The sequence below is a fragment of the Branchiostoma belcheri genome, unplaced genomic scaffold (genome assembly GCF_001625305.1).
Source record: "Branchiostoma belcheri isolate BF01 breed outbred unplaced genomic scaffold, Haploidv18h27 scaffold152, whole genome shotgun sequence".
Lineage (NCBI taxonomy): Eukaryota > Metazoa > Chordata > Leptocardii > Amphioxiformes > Branchiostomatidae > Branchiostoma > Branchiostoma belcheri.
The window spans coordinates 162750-180908 of NW_017802958.1; the positions used below are offsets into that span (position 1 = coordinate 162750).

Genomic DNA, 18159 nt, shown 5'->3' on the forward strand with positions numbered 1-18159 from the left:
TTAATGTAAGTACGAGATCTCCGAATTCTTGTCTGTAGTTTGCACTAAGTACAATCAACTTTATTACGTTAGTTACAAACGTAACAGCTTAAGACGTTTACTTTGTGTTCGTTTTCTTGGATTTTGTGTTGGTGAACCCAGTTCGTTTGGATATCACCGTCTACAAAGTCTTAATTTTTGAGTCGCGGACCTATGATTAAAAAGAATAGTCAGTATACAATGTATTCATAAAGAAATTCTGCTATCTTCAAAGCTTTCCGGCGTCAGTTCGTAAGAAGAAGATGAAAGCTCCCCAAACATTCCCGGGCATACCACAGATTTTCTTTACCGTCGTTTTTACAGCAGGTGTTCGGGAGTTAATCATACCCACACGAAACAGAAAAAAAAACATCGCCAACTATTTTATAATTTTCTACAAGATTAGTCTGTAGCTGAGCCAAAATTGTAATTATTCACCTTTTTCAGCATGGCAAACTGGAAGACTTGATATACCCAACCAAATATTGCCCTTTCTACATTTCTATATTCTTTGTTTATCCATAAAAAAATTACCACACAAAAAAATTGGTGTACGGAAAACGTACTCATTCTGGCCAGTTGTTTTCTATTCAGTATTTATTCTCATGGTTCACACAACGTGTTTGGTATTTGTGTATTTTCCGTTAAAATTTTCGAGAGCAATAATGTTGTTGTTATGCTACGTTACTGTATCAATAGTTGTTGATTTTATTGTTTTGGCTAGAATCGCCCTTTGAACACTAGAAAGGTATTATTTTACTCATCAGATCATCAAAATAATACCGATTTCGTAATTTTTCAAAATGGACACCTTCTCAGCTATACTGTAATCATACCCACTCGTCACACATCCACATACACAATCCACAACACCATAGAACAGTCAGAACATGAGGGGTACAACACTTAGACAATTTATTAAATCTCTTCAACTTTAAAAATTGTTTGGTTCTTATTGTATAATATCTATTGGTGGTGCCAATATTAGTAGTACATGGGCTATCATATCAGATAATGCTTACACTTCCAGAATTATCTCAATAAGCCATTCATTGTAAAATATTTTAGAATTATGATCGCCAACACAAATGTTGACATGATACTATCATTCAAGTATCATTCAATATCTTACACATCTCATTATCAGTTTCATATTAACTAATTGTTTTAAGGCATATATTTGTATGCTTCAACTTAAAATTGCTTAACTCTACATTACTATGGCGGTATTTCACCATATCAACATCACAGTGAACAGTTAGCAACTCTTTAGAAAACAGCTTTGTTTCTGTTCTTTTTACTTTTTTATTCATTTACATATATTTATTGAGTATTGGGCAAAAAGCACGGGTTGCTTATATAACACCTTCTACTCCAAAACATAAAACGAGTATAAAACACATTGACAAAATACATGCATAATTGCAAAAAGGTGGGTAAAACCAATATAAATACTAACAAACAAGACAGGTTGGTGATCTATCAATTACGAAAATCTGTAAATGAAGTTTTGAACTACATTACACACTTTCTCTGTTGGGAATGGTCTTTACAAATCGTCTAAAAGTACCATACAACTATACGTAGAACACTTTCTGACAATATATAACTTAGGTATGACAAGAGCTCGCATTGCCTTATCATTCGACCATGAAACTAATAGTAAATGGTTATGTTTACCTTCGCAAAAGGAAAATATACTAGTGTATTTTCAGGGCTCGAAATACTGGGTGCATGTGCACCTTAGTGCACCCAAATATGGACCTGTGCAGCCAATTTTTCATAGGTATTTTTGTACATATCAAATGTATAATAGTATACAGGATATTGTTGGCATTTCAGTGTCAGAAAAATGGTTAAGATTTTAAACGTTAACTCTGAATTTAGGTTTTGTTTTATTTGGTGCACCCAAAAATGTTTGTGCACCCAGTTTTTTAGGTTGGGTGCACCAGTGCACCTATTCCCAAAAATGAATTGCGAGCCCTGGTTTTACTATACTTGTACAGAACAGTAATTTGTTGGGCTAGACTATGTGATGGTTAACATCATGCATTTGCATTGCATGTGTTGCTTTTCTTCTTTCAGGGTGTTTTCTTCAAGAGCGCGAAGGAATTGCGTACCATTTTACACATGTAACAGTCATACACATTTGGGTGAGTCCAATTTCTTGTGTTGGATATTACAGTTTAGCTTTGTTTCATAATTACTTCTACCAACACAGATGAACTTTCAAGATAAGTCATACACATAAATTATGGTGACTGTAAGAATAATGTACTATATGCAGAAGATTTGTTTCTGAACCATACTTTTTACAGACAATTGTCATTCATCAGATGCATGTAGTAAGCTTGTAGAAGCCCTGCTGAAGCTAACCAGGTCTTTATAATGTATACAGATCTTGTTACAGTGGATATAATACATCGTACATAGAAAACAATACAACAGCCATGTCCATTGAGGATTCACAACTTGACATAGCTTGATAGTCTTACATATGACCTCTGACCTCCGCATGAATAACCGACCTTGACCGATCAATGGCTTTTGAGAAACGGACAACGATTTTGATTTGTTCTCTACGGTTTTGTTTGAGATTCTAAGTAATCTCATGTATTTATTTTTGTATACTTTGGTTACCTGAGTTATTCATGTTTTACATACAATTCTGTGTTATTTCTGTTCAAATATAAACTTATGTTTTATTATTTCTGTAAACTGGGCCCCACTGAAAATCAACTTGTCAAAGCTGAGTTGGGCTACCCAGGTGTGTTAAAATGAAATAAATAAAATAAGTAAAGACATGGCACCTTTAATGTTCGTTGTCCACTGGTTATAGGTAGTGTGTGACCATACAGGATGCAGCGTGCTTGTGAATCAGACGGTCCCGGGCTCGAATCCCAGCTGTTGTCACATAACCGAACCGACTTGTGCATACCTTGGAAAATACTGCATTAAAGATCTGTCAATTGCATTTTCTATGCATTCATGTGGACAATGTACTCTTTTATCAAGTCGGACATATGTAAAAAGCTTCTTTACTGACAAAAGAATTAGATTTCTGAACAAAAAAAAATTCAAGCCGTGTAAGATACAATTTCTACGGAGTACTAGCCTTTCAATATGGCCTAGAACATTTCTTCGTCAACCATGCCTCTGATAATGTATTACTTATGTCTTCAACATCGTGTAGACAAGAGCACTTTTTGACTACAGTCATGTGTTACACATACAGCTTTACCATGCATTGGTACTTTCAAAGGAAGAACCTCATTTATAGCGATGACCATCTTAACTAGAAAGGCCAATATTTGCTTTGGAGCAAATACAGCGATGGGTTCACCACATTTTACGACATGGCAGGGAAAGAATGAGAAACACAAGGGAAAACAATGATTTACATTGATATAACTATAATATGAAGTAACATACAACTAAAACAACAGTTGGATAGTTATTCCCTACTTTATTGGTTAGGATTTTTAATTGCATAATGCAAACTGTTGATTTTAAAAATAAAATAAAAACGTTCATGCCCCGCATTCCAATGCTGGAGCAGGAAAGCTTGAAATACCTACCAAAACACTTGAATACAGACATACTGTTAGTATGGAAATGCTCTGTGCAGGTGTTAATCAAGTTAAATCCCAACAGCCAATCAGCAAGAAATGCTCTGTGCAGGTGGAAATGCTCTGTGCAGGTGTTAATCAAGTTAAATCCCAACAGCCAATCAGCAAGAAGAATAGAGGAAAGCTGCATGCCTATTGGTTGATGCCCTGCATTCCATTGTGATGACTCATGCCCAAACGTGGTAAACACGGCACACTAACACAGTAATACATTTGCTATAACACAGCCAAAAAACTCAAATAAAACCATTCTAAAAGCCCGTATCACAAAAATTTAAAAAACGCCTAGGGGTATTTGCCCACTGTACCTCCATACCAAATTTCAGGACCTTAGGCCCTAAAATGAAGAAGCTGAATCCATTTAAAAAATAGCAGGAGAAGGAGAAGAAGAAATACCAGAAAAAGCAATATGGGTTCACCACACACCACTTCGTGGTGTGGTGAACCCATAACAAGGTACGGAGTTTAAGGCTTTTCTCGTCCTTAACAATACAGATCACATATCTTTTTTTTCTATAATGTGCTAATATAATGTAAACAATAGCCCTGTAACATTAAAATAACACTCCTGGCTAATGGAAAATGTTCTATACATGATACTTTACATTATGAACATTCCAATTGTGAAGTGAATTTTCAGAAAGTTCCCTTTCATCTAACAACCAAATATTATTCTACCATAAGATGTACACTGCCATTGCAGGCGAAGTACATATACATATATTATTACATTAATTCTACAAACATCAATTATCATTTAGCACAATTTAATATCCCCTACTTACAAATGCATTGGCACCAGCAGTATTCCTCTTTTCATATGTTAATTATTATACTATATTTTTTTGATAATATAATTGCCTTACAGTTACATGTCCTTCACAACATGTGGCCAAACATGCATGTTTAGTTTTAATTATTGGATATTCAATATTTCTTTCCATGGTATACTTGGTAGTTTTCTTTGGTTCAATGGCCAAAAATACTGGAATACAGTCGATGTAAATGGTGAGAAGCACTGCTATCAACCTTAGTGATTTTCATCCTAGAATTCTGATACATTTTTGTCCCAGAAAATGATGCTAAAATTAGCAATTTGGTGTTCAACCCTCTCTACAGCCTGGATGTTATCCTAGCAGGGCTGAAATACTGGGTGCATGTGCACCTTAGTGCACCCAAAATTGGAGCTGTGCACCCAAATATTTTTGTAGGTATTTTTGTACATATCAAATGTATAATAGTGTTCAGGTTATTCTTGGCACCTAAGTGTCAGAAAAAATCATTGTTGTAGTATTTGTTTAAAATTTTGAAGTTAGCTCCCATTTCAGATTCAAGCTCAGAAGAGCAGCAGTAAGATCTGTAATTAGGTTTTGTTTTATATGGTGCACCCCAAAAATTTTGTGCACCTAATCTTTTTAGGTTGGGTGCACCAGTGCACCAAAAATGAATTTCGAGCCCTGAGCCTAGAAACAGTCATTCTAGCAGAAACTAAGGAAGATAACATCCTGGCCATATTAACATCCTTCAGAGGCTTGTGTAATTTTGTCTTCTAATTCTTTCAAGGGCCATCATTTTAAAGAAGATACAAAATTGTGACAAACATGTACAATTCCAGAGACCTGTAACATGGAAAATATGATGAAAAATTTTCAATCATTCAGCAGGATTTTGGAAATTTGAACGCGTATTTTTGGGGGTTTTTTACAGTATTTTTTTCTTCTTTGCATAAAATGCCATTATAAGAGCCTAGCAGACCAGCCATGTTTTTACATGGCAGCTTCAGTTCATACAAAGTCAGGTAGCTATGATATAATGTATAATTGCATTTTTCCAACAAAACATCCAATTCCTATGATGGAACACAAAGAATTTATTTCTAGACTATGCAATTAATGTCGGGACTTGTTAGGAACTGAACATGATTGTGAAATAATAATTAAACTATCTGCATACCAAAAGTCATGACGCTTTGTTACCTCCCCCCCCCTTTAAGTCAGAGTGCATGCTATAAAATCATTCAAAAATCTTTTTTTACAAGAAAGCATACAACTTTTATAATGGAACGCATGGAATTTCGTCCCCAATTGTGCAAATAACCTTGGGACTTGAATAGTAAGGAACTGATTATGTAAATAGTAAGTTATTAGACTATCTGCATACCAAAAGACATGGCTACCCGTCAACCCCTTCTCCTAAAGTCTCAAACAAAATGCCTACCAACATACCAAATATCATAAAGAGCCACCCACAACTTCTTGAGTTATTACGCTACTCTCCGAAATAGCAAATGTGCCATGAAACATAACCAGATCGGCCTAATTATAAGGTAATAAAATCAACAAGTTGTGTCACATACTACATGTATTTGATCTGATGACAGCTATAAGTCAAAATCAAATTGGTAGAAATGTGAAATTTGCTGTGATTGTCTTCAAATTTCAACGTTAACGTTTGGAGGGATGATTTTATCCAAAGGTCCAGTAAACACTGCACTGAAAGATGTCGGACAAACTTCGTTCATCGATTTCTTTCTTCTGTACTCACTGAATGTGACAGTTAGCGGACGCCGGTTCATAGCTGTTTGTCTCGGGGTTTTCTGGAGTGTTGTTTACTGCTTCTCTGCGGTCATTCTGGCAGTAGGTACCTGCCTGAGACCTGCCAGCACCGGCCGCAGGGGAGGGACAGACGTACCTGTTTGCCCCACCGGTGGCGGCCTGGCTAGGATGGTTTTCATCATACATGGCGGACTGAGTACCGGTCTCACTACCAGGCGAGGCGGCGGGCTGGTAGGTATTGGCCGCGGGGGACGCTGCGGAGTTGCAGACTGCCTCGCTAGGGTCATGCTGGTCATATGTGTTGGACAGGGTACGCTTTAGATCAGTGACCAGGGCAGGGGAGTTGTAGCAAGGCGCCTTGTGGGCACGCTGGACGGCGTTCGCATTCTGCTGGTAGGCCGAGGACTTGGTGGTACCCGGGTTGGGGAGAATGGAGGGGTGCTTGTAGCAACTTTGGTCGGACTTGTCGCGACCATTTTGGCTATAGGCAGCCAGGACGGCCCCTGCCCTGTTTGGTTTCTGACGGGGGCGCTCGGTGCTGTACGGGCGGGACGGCACGGGGTGTGTGTGCGCGCGGGGGCGGCTTGCCGCACGGTACGCTGGGCAGAGCTTCGCCAGCCCGTACGGGGCGATTTCTGACTGCGAAGAATCGGCCCTGCGCAAGTCAGGATGGTCATTGAAACCACCCTCAGCGTAAGGGCTGATGACAGACTCTGAATCATTTAAACTGTCGTGATCCTCCAAACGCCCCTCAGCGTACGGACTGATCACTGACTCCTCCGAGTTGCCACCTGGAAGGGGCCACATGGAGCAGGCAGCGATCTGGTTGCCATTGCGGGATGGACCTGCACCGTTATCAGGAACATTGCGCTTGAGCTTCTGCTTGATACAACTGGCCATGGCACATCCCCAAACCCCTACCGCAGCAGCCGACAACCCGCCCAGAGCTGCCCACACGATGTACCACGTTAGATGTACATCATCGCTGATGTCAATGGACAGCGGTGTAGTGCTGATGTCAATGGACAGTGGTGTAGTGCTGATGCTGACTGAGAATGGTGTCGTGTTGAGGAATGTCAGTTCGGTTACATGTAGTGTTGTCATGTCATAGTGTGCGCGCGCGCTCACCGCGAAGACGGCAGTGTCGGATCCAGTTTCCGAAGAAGCCGTACAAGTGGTGTTCCCGAAGGACAAGGGCTCGGCGGTCTCAAGCCAAAGGGTGAAGCTGGACTTCCCCATGTAGTTAGAACACAGGCTGTGGTTTCCTGAGTCCCCCAACAGGTTTTCTGGTCCCTTACATTTCACCCAGCCCTCAGCCTTTAGGTCGGTCACCACTTTCACGGTTAGGTTGCCTGTCGGGAGACTGTCGTGTGTGGTCGTGTTTGTGTCGTATGTTATGTCGAGTGTGTGGTGTAAGCCGTCAGGGAAGGCAAAGGTCACTGTCGGCAATTGCTCCCAGTACACGTCGCCAGCGGCTTCGTACGTGTACGCGGCGCTGCGCTCAGCATGCGTAACCTCGACCAGCGGTACAGGGCAGGGCAATCCGTTGGGATTGACCGGAGCGGGAGGGTTTGTCATCATGGGCGAGGCGGGGCAGCTTGCTGTGGAGGGGACCCGCATCACTCTTGCGTAACGCCATTTGAACTTGAACGGACCCATCCCCTCGGGGTCGTACAGCCAATCGTTCGCACATGTACAGCGCGGCGGATTGTCCAGTGAGACAAGCATGAACTTTTGCTCCCTACCTTCCAGCGACATGGCGGCAATCGCATTTCCACGCACGTTGACATGGATTGGAAACGATTTGAACCAACCACCAGACAGAAAGGTCAGCCTGTTTCTCGCCAGATTTAAGAAGCGCATGTTCGTGTTTGAGTGGAACGCGCCCTCAGCAATGTGGGAGATTCTGTTCCCTTCCAGATTCGGGGATTTCAGCCGTTCAAGCCCATAGAACATCTCCACACCGATCGAGCGCAGTTTGTTCTCAACAGCGCGGACATATACTACGGACTTGATCGCCTGGAAGGTCCCCGGTGCTACAGTAGCGATAAGATTGGCACTTACGTCCACCCACCGCGGCTGCACTCCCAGGAACGCGCCAGGCGACAGCGTCAGGATCTGGTTGTCCACAAGGATGAGGTAGGACAACCTGGGCAACCCATGAAAGCAGCCATCCTGCAGCAAATCATACTAGTACTGAGCTTTGCATAAGAACATTTAAGTATTGATATAAGAAATATATTTCCCTCATATATGACCCATAGAAAATGAAATATAATGAGAAAAGAAAACGTGTCAAAATTCTATGTCTGGGACAAAATAATCGACGCTCTAGGGCTTGAACCAACAACTTAAGTCAGATTTGAATACATCTTTGACTGGGTTAGCAGGCTCTTAAACATAACAGCTAAGAACGCCACCTTTTTCTTTAGAAAAAGTTAAAAGTACGATCATCGACATATGATTAACATACCAGGATATTGGTGAAATATAGATGGCAATGCTAAAATCCCACCTGCAGATGTGTGATGTTGTTCTCCAAGAGCAGCAGATACTTGAGACCCTCCATCCCAGCAAACGTGCCGTTCTCCAGAGTCTGGACATTGCTCCGCCAGATGAACAGCTTAGATACCTGTGGCAACTTAGCAAACGCCCCTACCTCTATTGCCGTTAGGTTACAACCCACAAACCACAACCTGCAATCTCTACCACATGGGATCTGAGAGAGGATCTCTGCCTTGTCATTGCCAAGCTTGCCGATGTTGTTGCCAACGATCATGATGTTGGTTCTTGTTTGTAGTGAAGGGTTCTGAGTGGGACCCCCCGAGTCAGGCCTTGTTTCGTTTGAGCAGATCTGACAGGATTGATATTTCTGAACCAAATCTATAGTGTCGAAGGGGCCATTGTAGCTGGTTACTTCAAGCGGGTATTTGGTCCACTTGTACCGGTACGCTCCGATGTCGTACCGGTACTCGTGGCCGTCGCTACGGCTGTCACCTACACCACACTTCGTCACGGACACTTCACGGCAGCTCTGCCAGCTACCTGCATCCACACATGGCACTAGCAGCTGCATAAGCAGCAACAAAGAGATAGCCATCAGCTTTATACCGCCATGATGTACACATCAACAATATCGATATTAAACAATAAGATACAACAGACGGCTAAAATATTACCATATATCCCTTATATGTCAGAGGATTTTACAAAATGTTACCGTTAGTTCATACACAGCTGTAGAGTAACCTGGACAGCACAGAAAGTAGCCGTTTTCTCCGTAGTGGTGCAGCAATGGTCTAATTCATTCTACCTGAACACGCAGATTGTTACAGGTTTTGATTGAAAATTTTGTTGTACATGTATTTAGGGCTGTTGCCTCGCAACGACGTCATCATGAAAGAACAAAAGCATTCTTTGTCCAAGGATATTTTCAAGCCACCTACTTTACGACACATCTTAATTAAGGAAACAAAAATTGACCAAAAGAAAAGTCTTTGATCAAAATATACATTTCATAGCATGTATCTCGCCCAAAGAGGTTTTTCATTTGTATCTTTTCAAAATGACGTTTTACTCAATCTGGAGATGTTTTCGTAAGGACAGTTAAAATTAATTCAACGTTATTATAAAGAAGCTTATTGTTAAGTGTCCTTATTTTTGTAAGGACACTTAACACTCGAGTCCAAAATGCAGAATGTATCGGTCTATACTCTTCCTATTAATTTTTGTGCGTGAACTTGAACATTACCAATCACAGTTAAGTAGGTTCCTTCCCGGTGGGAGCTGATCAAATTTTACGCAGCTTGTAGTTTGTGAGCGGATCGCTAGGTGCGCCATTTAGCCGTGATCAGGGCAAGAACAAAGTGAGGTCAACGACGTGGTGACGTCAGGCGTTGCTTTTGTCTGATTGGCCATGGCGCCACTTCCGGGTTGGAAATCCCCTGTGAAAGTCCCACAAGTGCAGACCGATGACGTGTGTTAGAAACGTTGGCTGCCTTTGTTTGGTTTCACTGATTTCCTCCCTCACCATTACCAGCAACACTCCGGTCAAGGCTTGTTGCAGAAGGATCTCCCAAGCTAGGAGCGTCGAATTTGAAAGCCACAAGAAAAGGTGTTTTTGTGTTTCTATCCTTTACTTTGCTTTGCTTTGTTTACACCTTCTATATACTGTTCACGTGTCGGCCAATGCACACTGTTGATACGACAAGGATATGCTAATATGAACTGTTAATACATGTATGTGGCGTGATGTTGCTCTGTCTAATGCTTAGAGCATTCCGTACTCTTCAAGCAACGGGTTACTCGGATTCGGCTTATTTTTGACGTGCTTTTAGGCCTTTTTAAGAGCTTTCGTTTTTGGGCTGGTATCATTTTTTTTACGCCAACCAAACAAATACAAAGATTTGGGATTCAGCGTGTGAGTGACGTGCCTTTAGGCGTTTTTATCGGGGTTTCGTTTTTGGACTGGTATCATTTTTTTTACGCCAACCAAACAAATACAAAGATTTGGGATTCAGCGTGTGAGTGACGTGCCTTTAGGCGTTTTTATCGGGGTTTCGTTTTTGGACTGGTATCATTTTTTTTACTGCCAGGCAAAAATACGTGACGTGCTTTTAGGCGCTCTTACGAGCTTTCGTTTTTGAACTAGTTTGGCGTGTTCACAGCAGCCTAACAAATGAACACTGCTGCTAGCAATTTGATACTGTCTTGCAGCGCTAGCAACCAAACGATCTGTTTGGAGATTGCTTATTACGAACAGGTGAGGCGTCCTACACATATCTGTATCTGTATAGCCGGTATAACCGCCCTTCAGCGTAACACACCAGCTTCGCAGACACGCGGCGCGGCGGCAGCTGGCTACATTACACCGATCGACTTGTTACACCTAACCCTTGAACATCAAACTCTAGACATTGTTTAAAGCTATCTAATGATAATGCCCCTTCTGTACTTGGTGACAGCGAGTTCCACTGTGCGATAGTTCTAGGAAAGAATGAATTCTTGAACGCCTCAATCCTTGTTTGATAACTCTGGTACTTGGATGGCTATTTCTTATAATTGTTCTCCTCTGGGCTGGTATATAGGACGTCCACCAGATATCTGACATATTTGACATGCCCTTGTCGATGATGTTGACTGTTCACACTCATACTCGCCAAATGTCAAGTACATGTACTCTACATTACTATTCGATAAGACAGATGTGTGACGTTACAAAGGTCAAGCAGTGTACAAAATACTTTTTTGAACCAGGTTGCCCACCTTCAGCAAAAATTAGGTTGCCCATCAGAATTTTAGGTTACCCCACCTATACGTTACTATATACATAAGCCTTTGACAATATTTCTAACAGCTTGTTAATACCTAAAATTAAAAAGCATCTGCCGGCTACAGTGGTGCAAGCCAAGTGGGCAATTGATTTCGTGGTGGAGGGGGGGGGGGCGGGGCGTTCTTAAAATTCAGGTAGCACACTGGGCTACCTAGGTTCAAAAATAGGTTGCCCCAAGTAAAATTTGGTTGCCCGGGGCAACTGGGCAACCAGGTATTTTGCACGCTGTCAAGTGACAATGAAATGTAAGCAAGTTACAGGAATATCGCCAGTATAGGAGAACTTGAACATGTCGGCAGAACGTACAATGTACTGCGCCACGCTAATAAACCCGTAATGTGTTATGCATATCACTTTTTTATGGTCGTATAAAGTTGCATATGTGACCGTCTACAGTTGTCACATTTTGTATCGAAAAAGATATTGTCTGTATAAAGGGCGAAATCCTGATGCAACGTTGACCAAACATCCAACGAAAAGCTTTTTTACAAATCCGCGCAGTGCATTCTCCCGACGTGCTAACATCCGGGTCAAAGGGCATAACAACATCCAGCTGAGGTATACATGAAAGGGCAACACTCTGTAAAACTGGATCAGGTGTTGACATTGAACGAGTACATGGTGAACATGTAGACATACTGTTTTGTGTTGTTTCCTTAGATTGTGTATAACAGCGAGCAGATTATTATTGGACTGAGCAGGGCACTAATCCCTCTTGCTCTTGCAAGATTTCATCTAAAATATTGAGATCTTTGGAATAAATCTTGAGATTTTTCCATTTTTAACAAAGAGTGAAGACCCCCACTGGGGGTCATTATGATCCGCTATGTAACAGAGAAGTTTTTGACAAAATATTGGATATGTACCTCTGTAAAAAGCTGTAAACAGCCAGAGAGATTAGTCCAAAGTGCTCTGCTCAGTCCAATAATAATCTGCTCGTTGTTGTTTATTTATTTGTTATTTCTATGTAGTATTATAATTCTGTTAATATTTTTATGTTTGATTCCAGCTCTTTTGCACGTGTCCTTTCTTCTGGTTTAATTTTTTTTAATGGCCAATTGATACTGTCTTTGCAGCCACCCAAAAGATCTGCTTGAAGATTAGACGTCTCATTCAACTTGCTGCGTGTTTCGTCCTCATGTCCATAGCTTCCAAAACTAATGTTATGTTACCCCACTCAAAATCAGATATCTTCAATATGCTCCTTTAATGTTCTACTCAGATATCAGTGTACGTTGGAAAAGTGATATCTGAATTACTACAAAAGCGACACCATATTATAGATAACTTATATGTCTCCTGAATTACAGAATGTAATAACATTCTTCTTAAAACACAATAGATTAGCTTTAGTATCATTATGGACTAGCTCGTTAGAATTATACTTTAGTATTAGTTCGTGTATGTATCCTTGTTGTTTCTTTGCATTGTACCAGTTACAGTTGTTGAGCAATAAAGTTGATTTGATTTTGTCTTCCAGAGTGTGCATCTTCAGAGACAAAGGGATTAAGAGCAAGAGACGACGGGAAAAAAAGACAACGTCTAGAGAGACAATAGACGTTAATCAAGGGCAACAACAACAACAACGAGGGTGCTACAAGGGTACAGTGATGTAGTCCAAATACTAAAAGTGCCGAACATTATCAGTGAAAGATGTAACACTTTAGGTAACCGCGACGGGGGCCGACATCGTCTACCAGAGACCTTTGACCCAGTGTTGATGTCACACTTCAAAGAAACCACGTGACACGCTTCACTGGGTCAGTCCACTGAGGAAGACCAGAGTGACTGGTCGAAAGCTCTAGGTGAGATAATTTTTTGTGTTGGACCAAAAGTTTTAACTTTAAACGCTTTAGGTATCTGACTTCATTTAAGTTGCCTTTACGTCAGGGCATCTACTTCTGCTCATCATCACTGTCAAGTGGATACTTTTAATCATGGATGAAAAAGAGATAAAAGATTTTAGTGTTTCTTCTGAAAGCCGAGAAGTCCTGAAGCAACAGAATGAAAGTATCGTGTCAGGAGATGGAAACATCGTCATACAAGGAAGTGAGAACGTCACCATTAATATGCACAGCGGCCCCCAGTGTTGCCATGATGGTGACTGTGTGTGCGCTTGTTCGTGTTGCCGTCAGATGGTACAGAGCTATAACAGTGTGGTCGCTACCGTACCATACGCTGGATCTAGCCAGCTGAGTTCCAAGTATCATTCCATCTTCGATTACCTGTTCAAGTTGCGTCACTACGGACAGTACGAAGGTTATGAAAAGTACGCTGAAAAATTGCGACTGCGTGCAGATTTCAAAACACCCGGAATGCAGGTTTTAGTCAGGCTGTCGGACGCGTACTGTGTGTGGATAAAGGGGGAGCCCATGCAAAAAGAGAGAGTAGACGCTCTGCTGGCACGTACGGACAGCCGTCTTGGGTTCGAAGCGCTTTGGCTTCACGTGAGTCTGCTGAGGTCTTTGCAAGAAGGGAAGCTCGTCGACGGGATGAGGAGAAGCTACGTCGCCCTGCAAACTGTTCACCATCTCCCGCCTGGGTACCTCAAGGGATTCATCCTTAGTTTCGCCGGGTATCTTCACACCTTGCTCATCGCCGACGAAACCGACCCAAACGCCAGAAACATCTTACGGCAGAAAGGCATCGAATACTGCAGGCTTGGCGTCGAAAACGCTGACGAGGAGACAGGCACGCGGCATCTTTCGGTGACGTGCGCTAACCTGAAGAGTACGTGCCTTCTGTACCTGGCTATGCTGCACCTTGATGCGGCATTCACGGCACAGACTGCCTCAAGGGGACGTCGTGTTTCCGTTGAGCACCTGACAGCCGCCGGGAAGGCCCTGATAGCAGCCACGCGGTCCAACCCAGCTCCCTTCACCCGGGCAAGGATTCTCCTCGTCACATCGGACTTCAACTTCAGACAGTGGCAAGTATCAGGCGACAGAAAGTATCACGAGGAAGCGGTGCAAAACGCCAAGGAAGCCAAGAAGCTTGCTGAACGGTTTGGGTTCCTGTCAGAGATTGAGTACGCGAAAGAACGGGTCGCTTTCCTGGAGGAGCAGTTGCCACTTTGTGGTGGCTAGTGTTGACGAACCGACAACCACCGTACGACAAGGTTACCGTGGGAGCCAGAATAGTATCGGGCCGTTAGCGCCAACTCCCCTCGGGCTTAACTCCCACCGTAGCGGTAATATGTAGGTAGGCAGGCGTAGTGCTCTTGGCTACCGAATAACGGATAACCGGATAACGGTCCGATACTAGCCTGGCTCCCAGGGTAAGACAAGGTACCTGACCATCAGACCTAACAAACACTATGTGAATACTAGCCTCTGTCAGGTCCACGCTAAGAGAACAGTTTGCCGCTCCCGAACTGCTCTATGATCTCTTAGTTCGGACCAACCCTGGCATATCATCTGTCTATTTGGCCGATTTCCACTCCTTCCAACCGCTACCCGGAGCCTGGTAGAGTCTATGTGAATACGTGAAATCACAAGTTTAACAAGCGCCGATGTTTCGACGACTGTCTGTCATCTTCATCCGAGCAATTGTGACTGCTCAACTGTGTACTGAAGCTAGGAACGGGGTTGCTGGCTCACTGTACACTGAATCTAGAGATGTTAAGTACTGCTAACAATCGTTGAGTCCGTCATTGTGACATACATTGATGTGCGCCATATCAGGCATTACTGTACGAGAATGATTGATACGTCTGCTGTGTTTGCTGCCTATATTCACATACTGCCATAAATGTAAGGAGGTATGTGAATATAGGCAGCAATAGAGTGGAGTAGGCATCCTTTCCGTGATCTCGAGCTCGCTATAATATACCACAAATTCCATAACTGTGTGTCGACATCGTGGGTAACAAGAAACCCAATTGTCTCACCCTGATTGTCTTAACCACCAAGCCCCCACCCACATGCGATATCGATCCGTTGATTTCCATAATACATATCCATATACTGAGGAAAGAACAAAGCACTAATGGAGATCCTACTAGCCAAAAAAAAATGGCATATCTTATAACTTGATGATGGTGATGTATATCGATGTATAACTTGTGGTGGGCAATCCTGTACATACTACACACTCACTACACAGAGATGAATATGTGTAATATCAAGTTAGATTAATATATCAATTATAGAAGTTATTGTAATCAAAGATTAAGATTACAGACACTGTAAACAGAGATTCTAAGATAAATATCGTACTGTGCTGTCTGATATACTTATATATATATATGCATATCTATCTATCTATCTATTTGTTGTGGTGCGTTGTGTTGTGTTATGTTGTGTTATCTACACAAGCCTTTGCCCTGCAATGTACAGCAGGTTGCTGAAGTAATAAATTAAAACTTCACGTAGATTGAAAAGCTGGTCTTTTGTGTTGTCGACCTGACGTCCTTAAATATTTGCACCCCATTCCCTGCATTTTTAAAGATAATCGCAAGGTAGCGCTGTTAGTGTTAGTCCCCCAGATCTAGAAGCCTCACCTTATAAGTAATCCAATGATCAAACAGTAATCCAATGACATTGGATTACTGTTTGATCATTGGATTATGATCAAAGAAATCTTTCGGTAGCCAAGACAGTGTGCAATTGATTACTTAGGCTTTACGGAAATACCAGTTGATGATGAATATTTTGCCTTTTCACATCTGTTTGAAGATTAGAAATTAAGTTTTAACGGCAAAGTTAAGTGTTAAATTCAGTTGCTTGCGGCAGTGAATGTCAAGAAATAGCAAGAAGTTATGTACTACGTACATCTCTTTTGTCTGCTTGAAATAATTGTTTGATGAACACATGGACAATATTTTTAGAAAAAGAAGTAATCCCGGTAAACACAATGTTTGTCTGATAAAGAACAGTTGCAACAGTCTATTGACCGAGAAAGTAAAACTAGGATAAGATACACAAGAAAACTATGGACACGCAACCGGATAGATTTTGAAAACTGTCAGACGTTTCAAGTAGCATCTACTAGTTTTTAGTGACTGTAGTTGAACAGGTACATGTGTATTTGTAAAAAAAAAAGAACAACTATGAATTGATACGTAAATTCCAAGATACATAACGTTACCAGGTCTAATATTACAGATTCCACTACTCGCTGAAGAAAAGAAGTGGATGATATTTGAAACATCTGTTTGTTTGTTTGTTTGTTTATTTAGGAATCTCCCATTAGTGATAATATGTACATCACTATTCTTCCTGGAGTCCTATACAACATAAAATACAACTATTATTTACATTTACAACTGCTATCATTGACATTATGCTACAGGAAAACTTATCTTATCAACATAGTAACTATCTGACAGTTTTTCAAGTCTATCCAGTTGGTTGAGAAATAGTTTTTCGTTGTCGTATAAAATTACAAGCCACGTACAGCGTACAAGGCATTTCAAATCGCCAGGTAGTACCGCGATGTTCAGGGTACGCTATTGTAGAAGTAATGATTGCAGGAATCTTGGGACCTTGATTACCTTCGCCAAGAAGGTTATGTTTTCAGGGGCGTTCGTGTATGTGTGTGTGTGTGTGTCTGTCTGTCAACACGATAACTTGAGAAGGCCTTGATGGATTGTCTTGATACTTGGTAGATGGGTAGGTCTTGATGAGACCTCAAAATGATTAGATTTTGGACCCCCTAGCGGCTTGTTATGGTACTGCAGCTGAGCTTCCGGTTTTGTTATCTCAAGATCCAGACATGCTATGGTAATGAAATTTGGTTGGAAGGTAGCTCTTGTGCTGGGGAAGAAGTGACGTGAGTTTAGGCCCCCTAGCGGCTTGCTCTAGAACTGCAGGGGGGTTTAAAGGACAAATGTTTAAAAGAGGATAACTCAAGAACCGATTGATGGATCATCGTGATTTTTGGTATGTAGGTAGCTTAAGTGATGCTTGGCATAATGATATTACAATTATGCGAATATTGATGTAATTTGCATAATTAATGAGGAAATTCTATAAATCAGCTGCATTCCATGATAGGAAGTTCAAGCTTGTAGCATATGTTATTAGGAACGAGAGAAACACAGGCAAATATTGATTATGCAAATGAAGACTTAATTTGCATAATTAATGAGAAAATGTTATAATTGCGTAGTGGTAACTGCCTGGAATTTCATACTTGGGGTGTTTGAAAGTTAAGTTAAGGTGAACATAATTAAACATAACTTATTCAAATAAGGACCACATTTGCATAATTTATGAGAAAATGGCATTCTTTGTTAAGATAAGACTGTCTTTTGGTGGAGAATATGATCAACAGACTGATATAATTCATGTAATTGAGGATCCTATTTGCATAATCAGGGTGATTAGTATATTTCTTATTCATAAAGGCTAACATCATTTGGCGAAGGTATGAGATCGTGGAACTCTAGTTTCAAGAATATATCACTGCAGTTCCAGAGCAAGCCACTAGGGGGCCAAAACTCACGTCACTTCTTCCCCAGCACAAGAGCTACCTTCCACCCAAATTTCATCACCACACCATGTCTAGATCATGAGATATCAAAACCGGAAGTTCAGCTGCAGTACCATAACAAGCCGCTAGGGGGTCCAAAATCTAATCATTTTGAGGTCTCATCAAGACCTACCCACCTACCAAGTATCAA

The 18159-nt window shown here is 41.5% G+C and overlaps 1 protein-coding gene across 1 annotated transcript; it reads right to left on the reverse strand.

Moving 5' to 3' along the window:
- Positions 1-6187: 6187 nt before the first annotated feature.
- On the reverse strand, positions 6188-9305 carry LOC109465537. The gene is made up of 2 exons (XM_019762890.1): positions 8718-9305; positions 6188-8377 (listed from the first exon to the last, which is right to left on the reverse strand). Exons 1-2 carry the CDS (start codon positions 9300-9302, stop codon positions 6188-6190), a joined length of 2775 nt encoding a protein of 924 aa, XP_019618449.1. The 5' UTR covers positions 9303-9305.
- Between the last annotated feature and the right edge of the window lie 8854 nt (positions 9306-18159).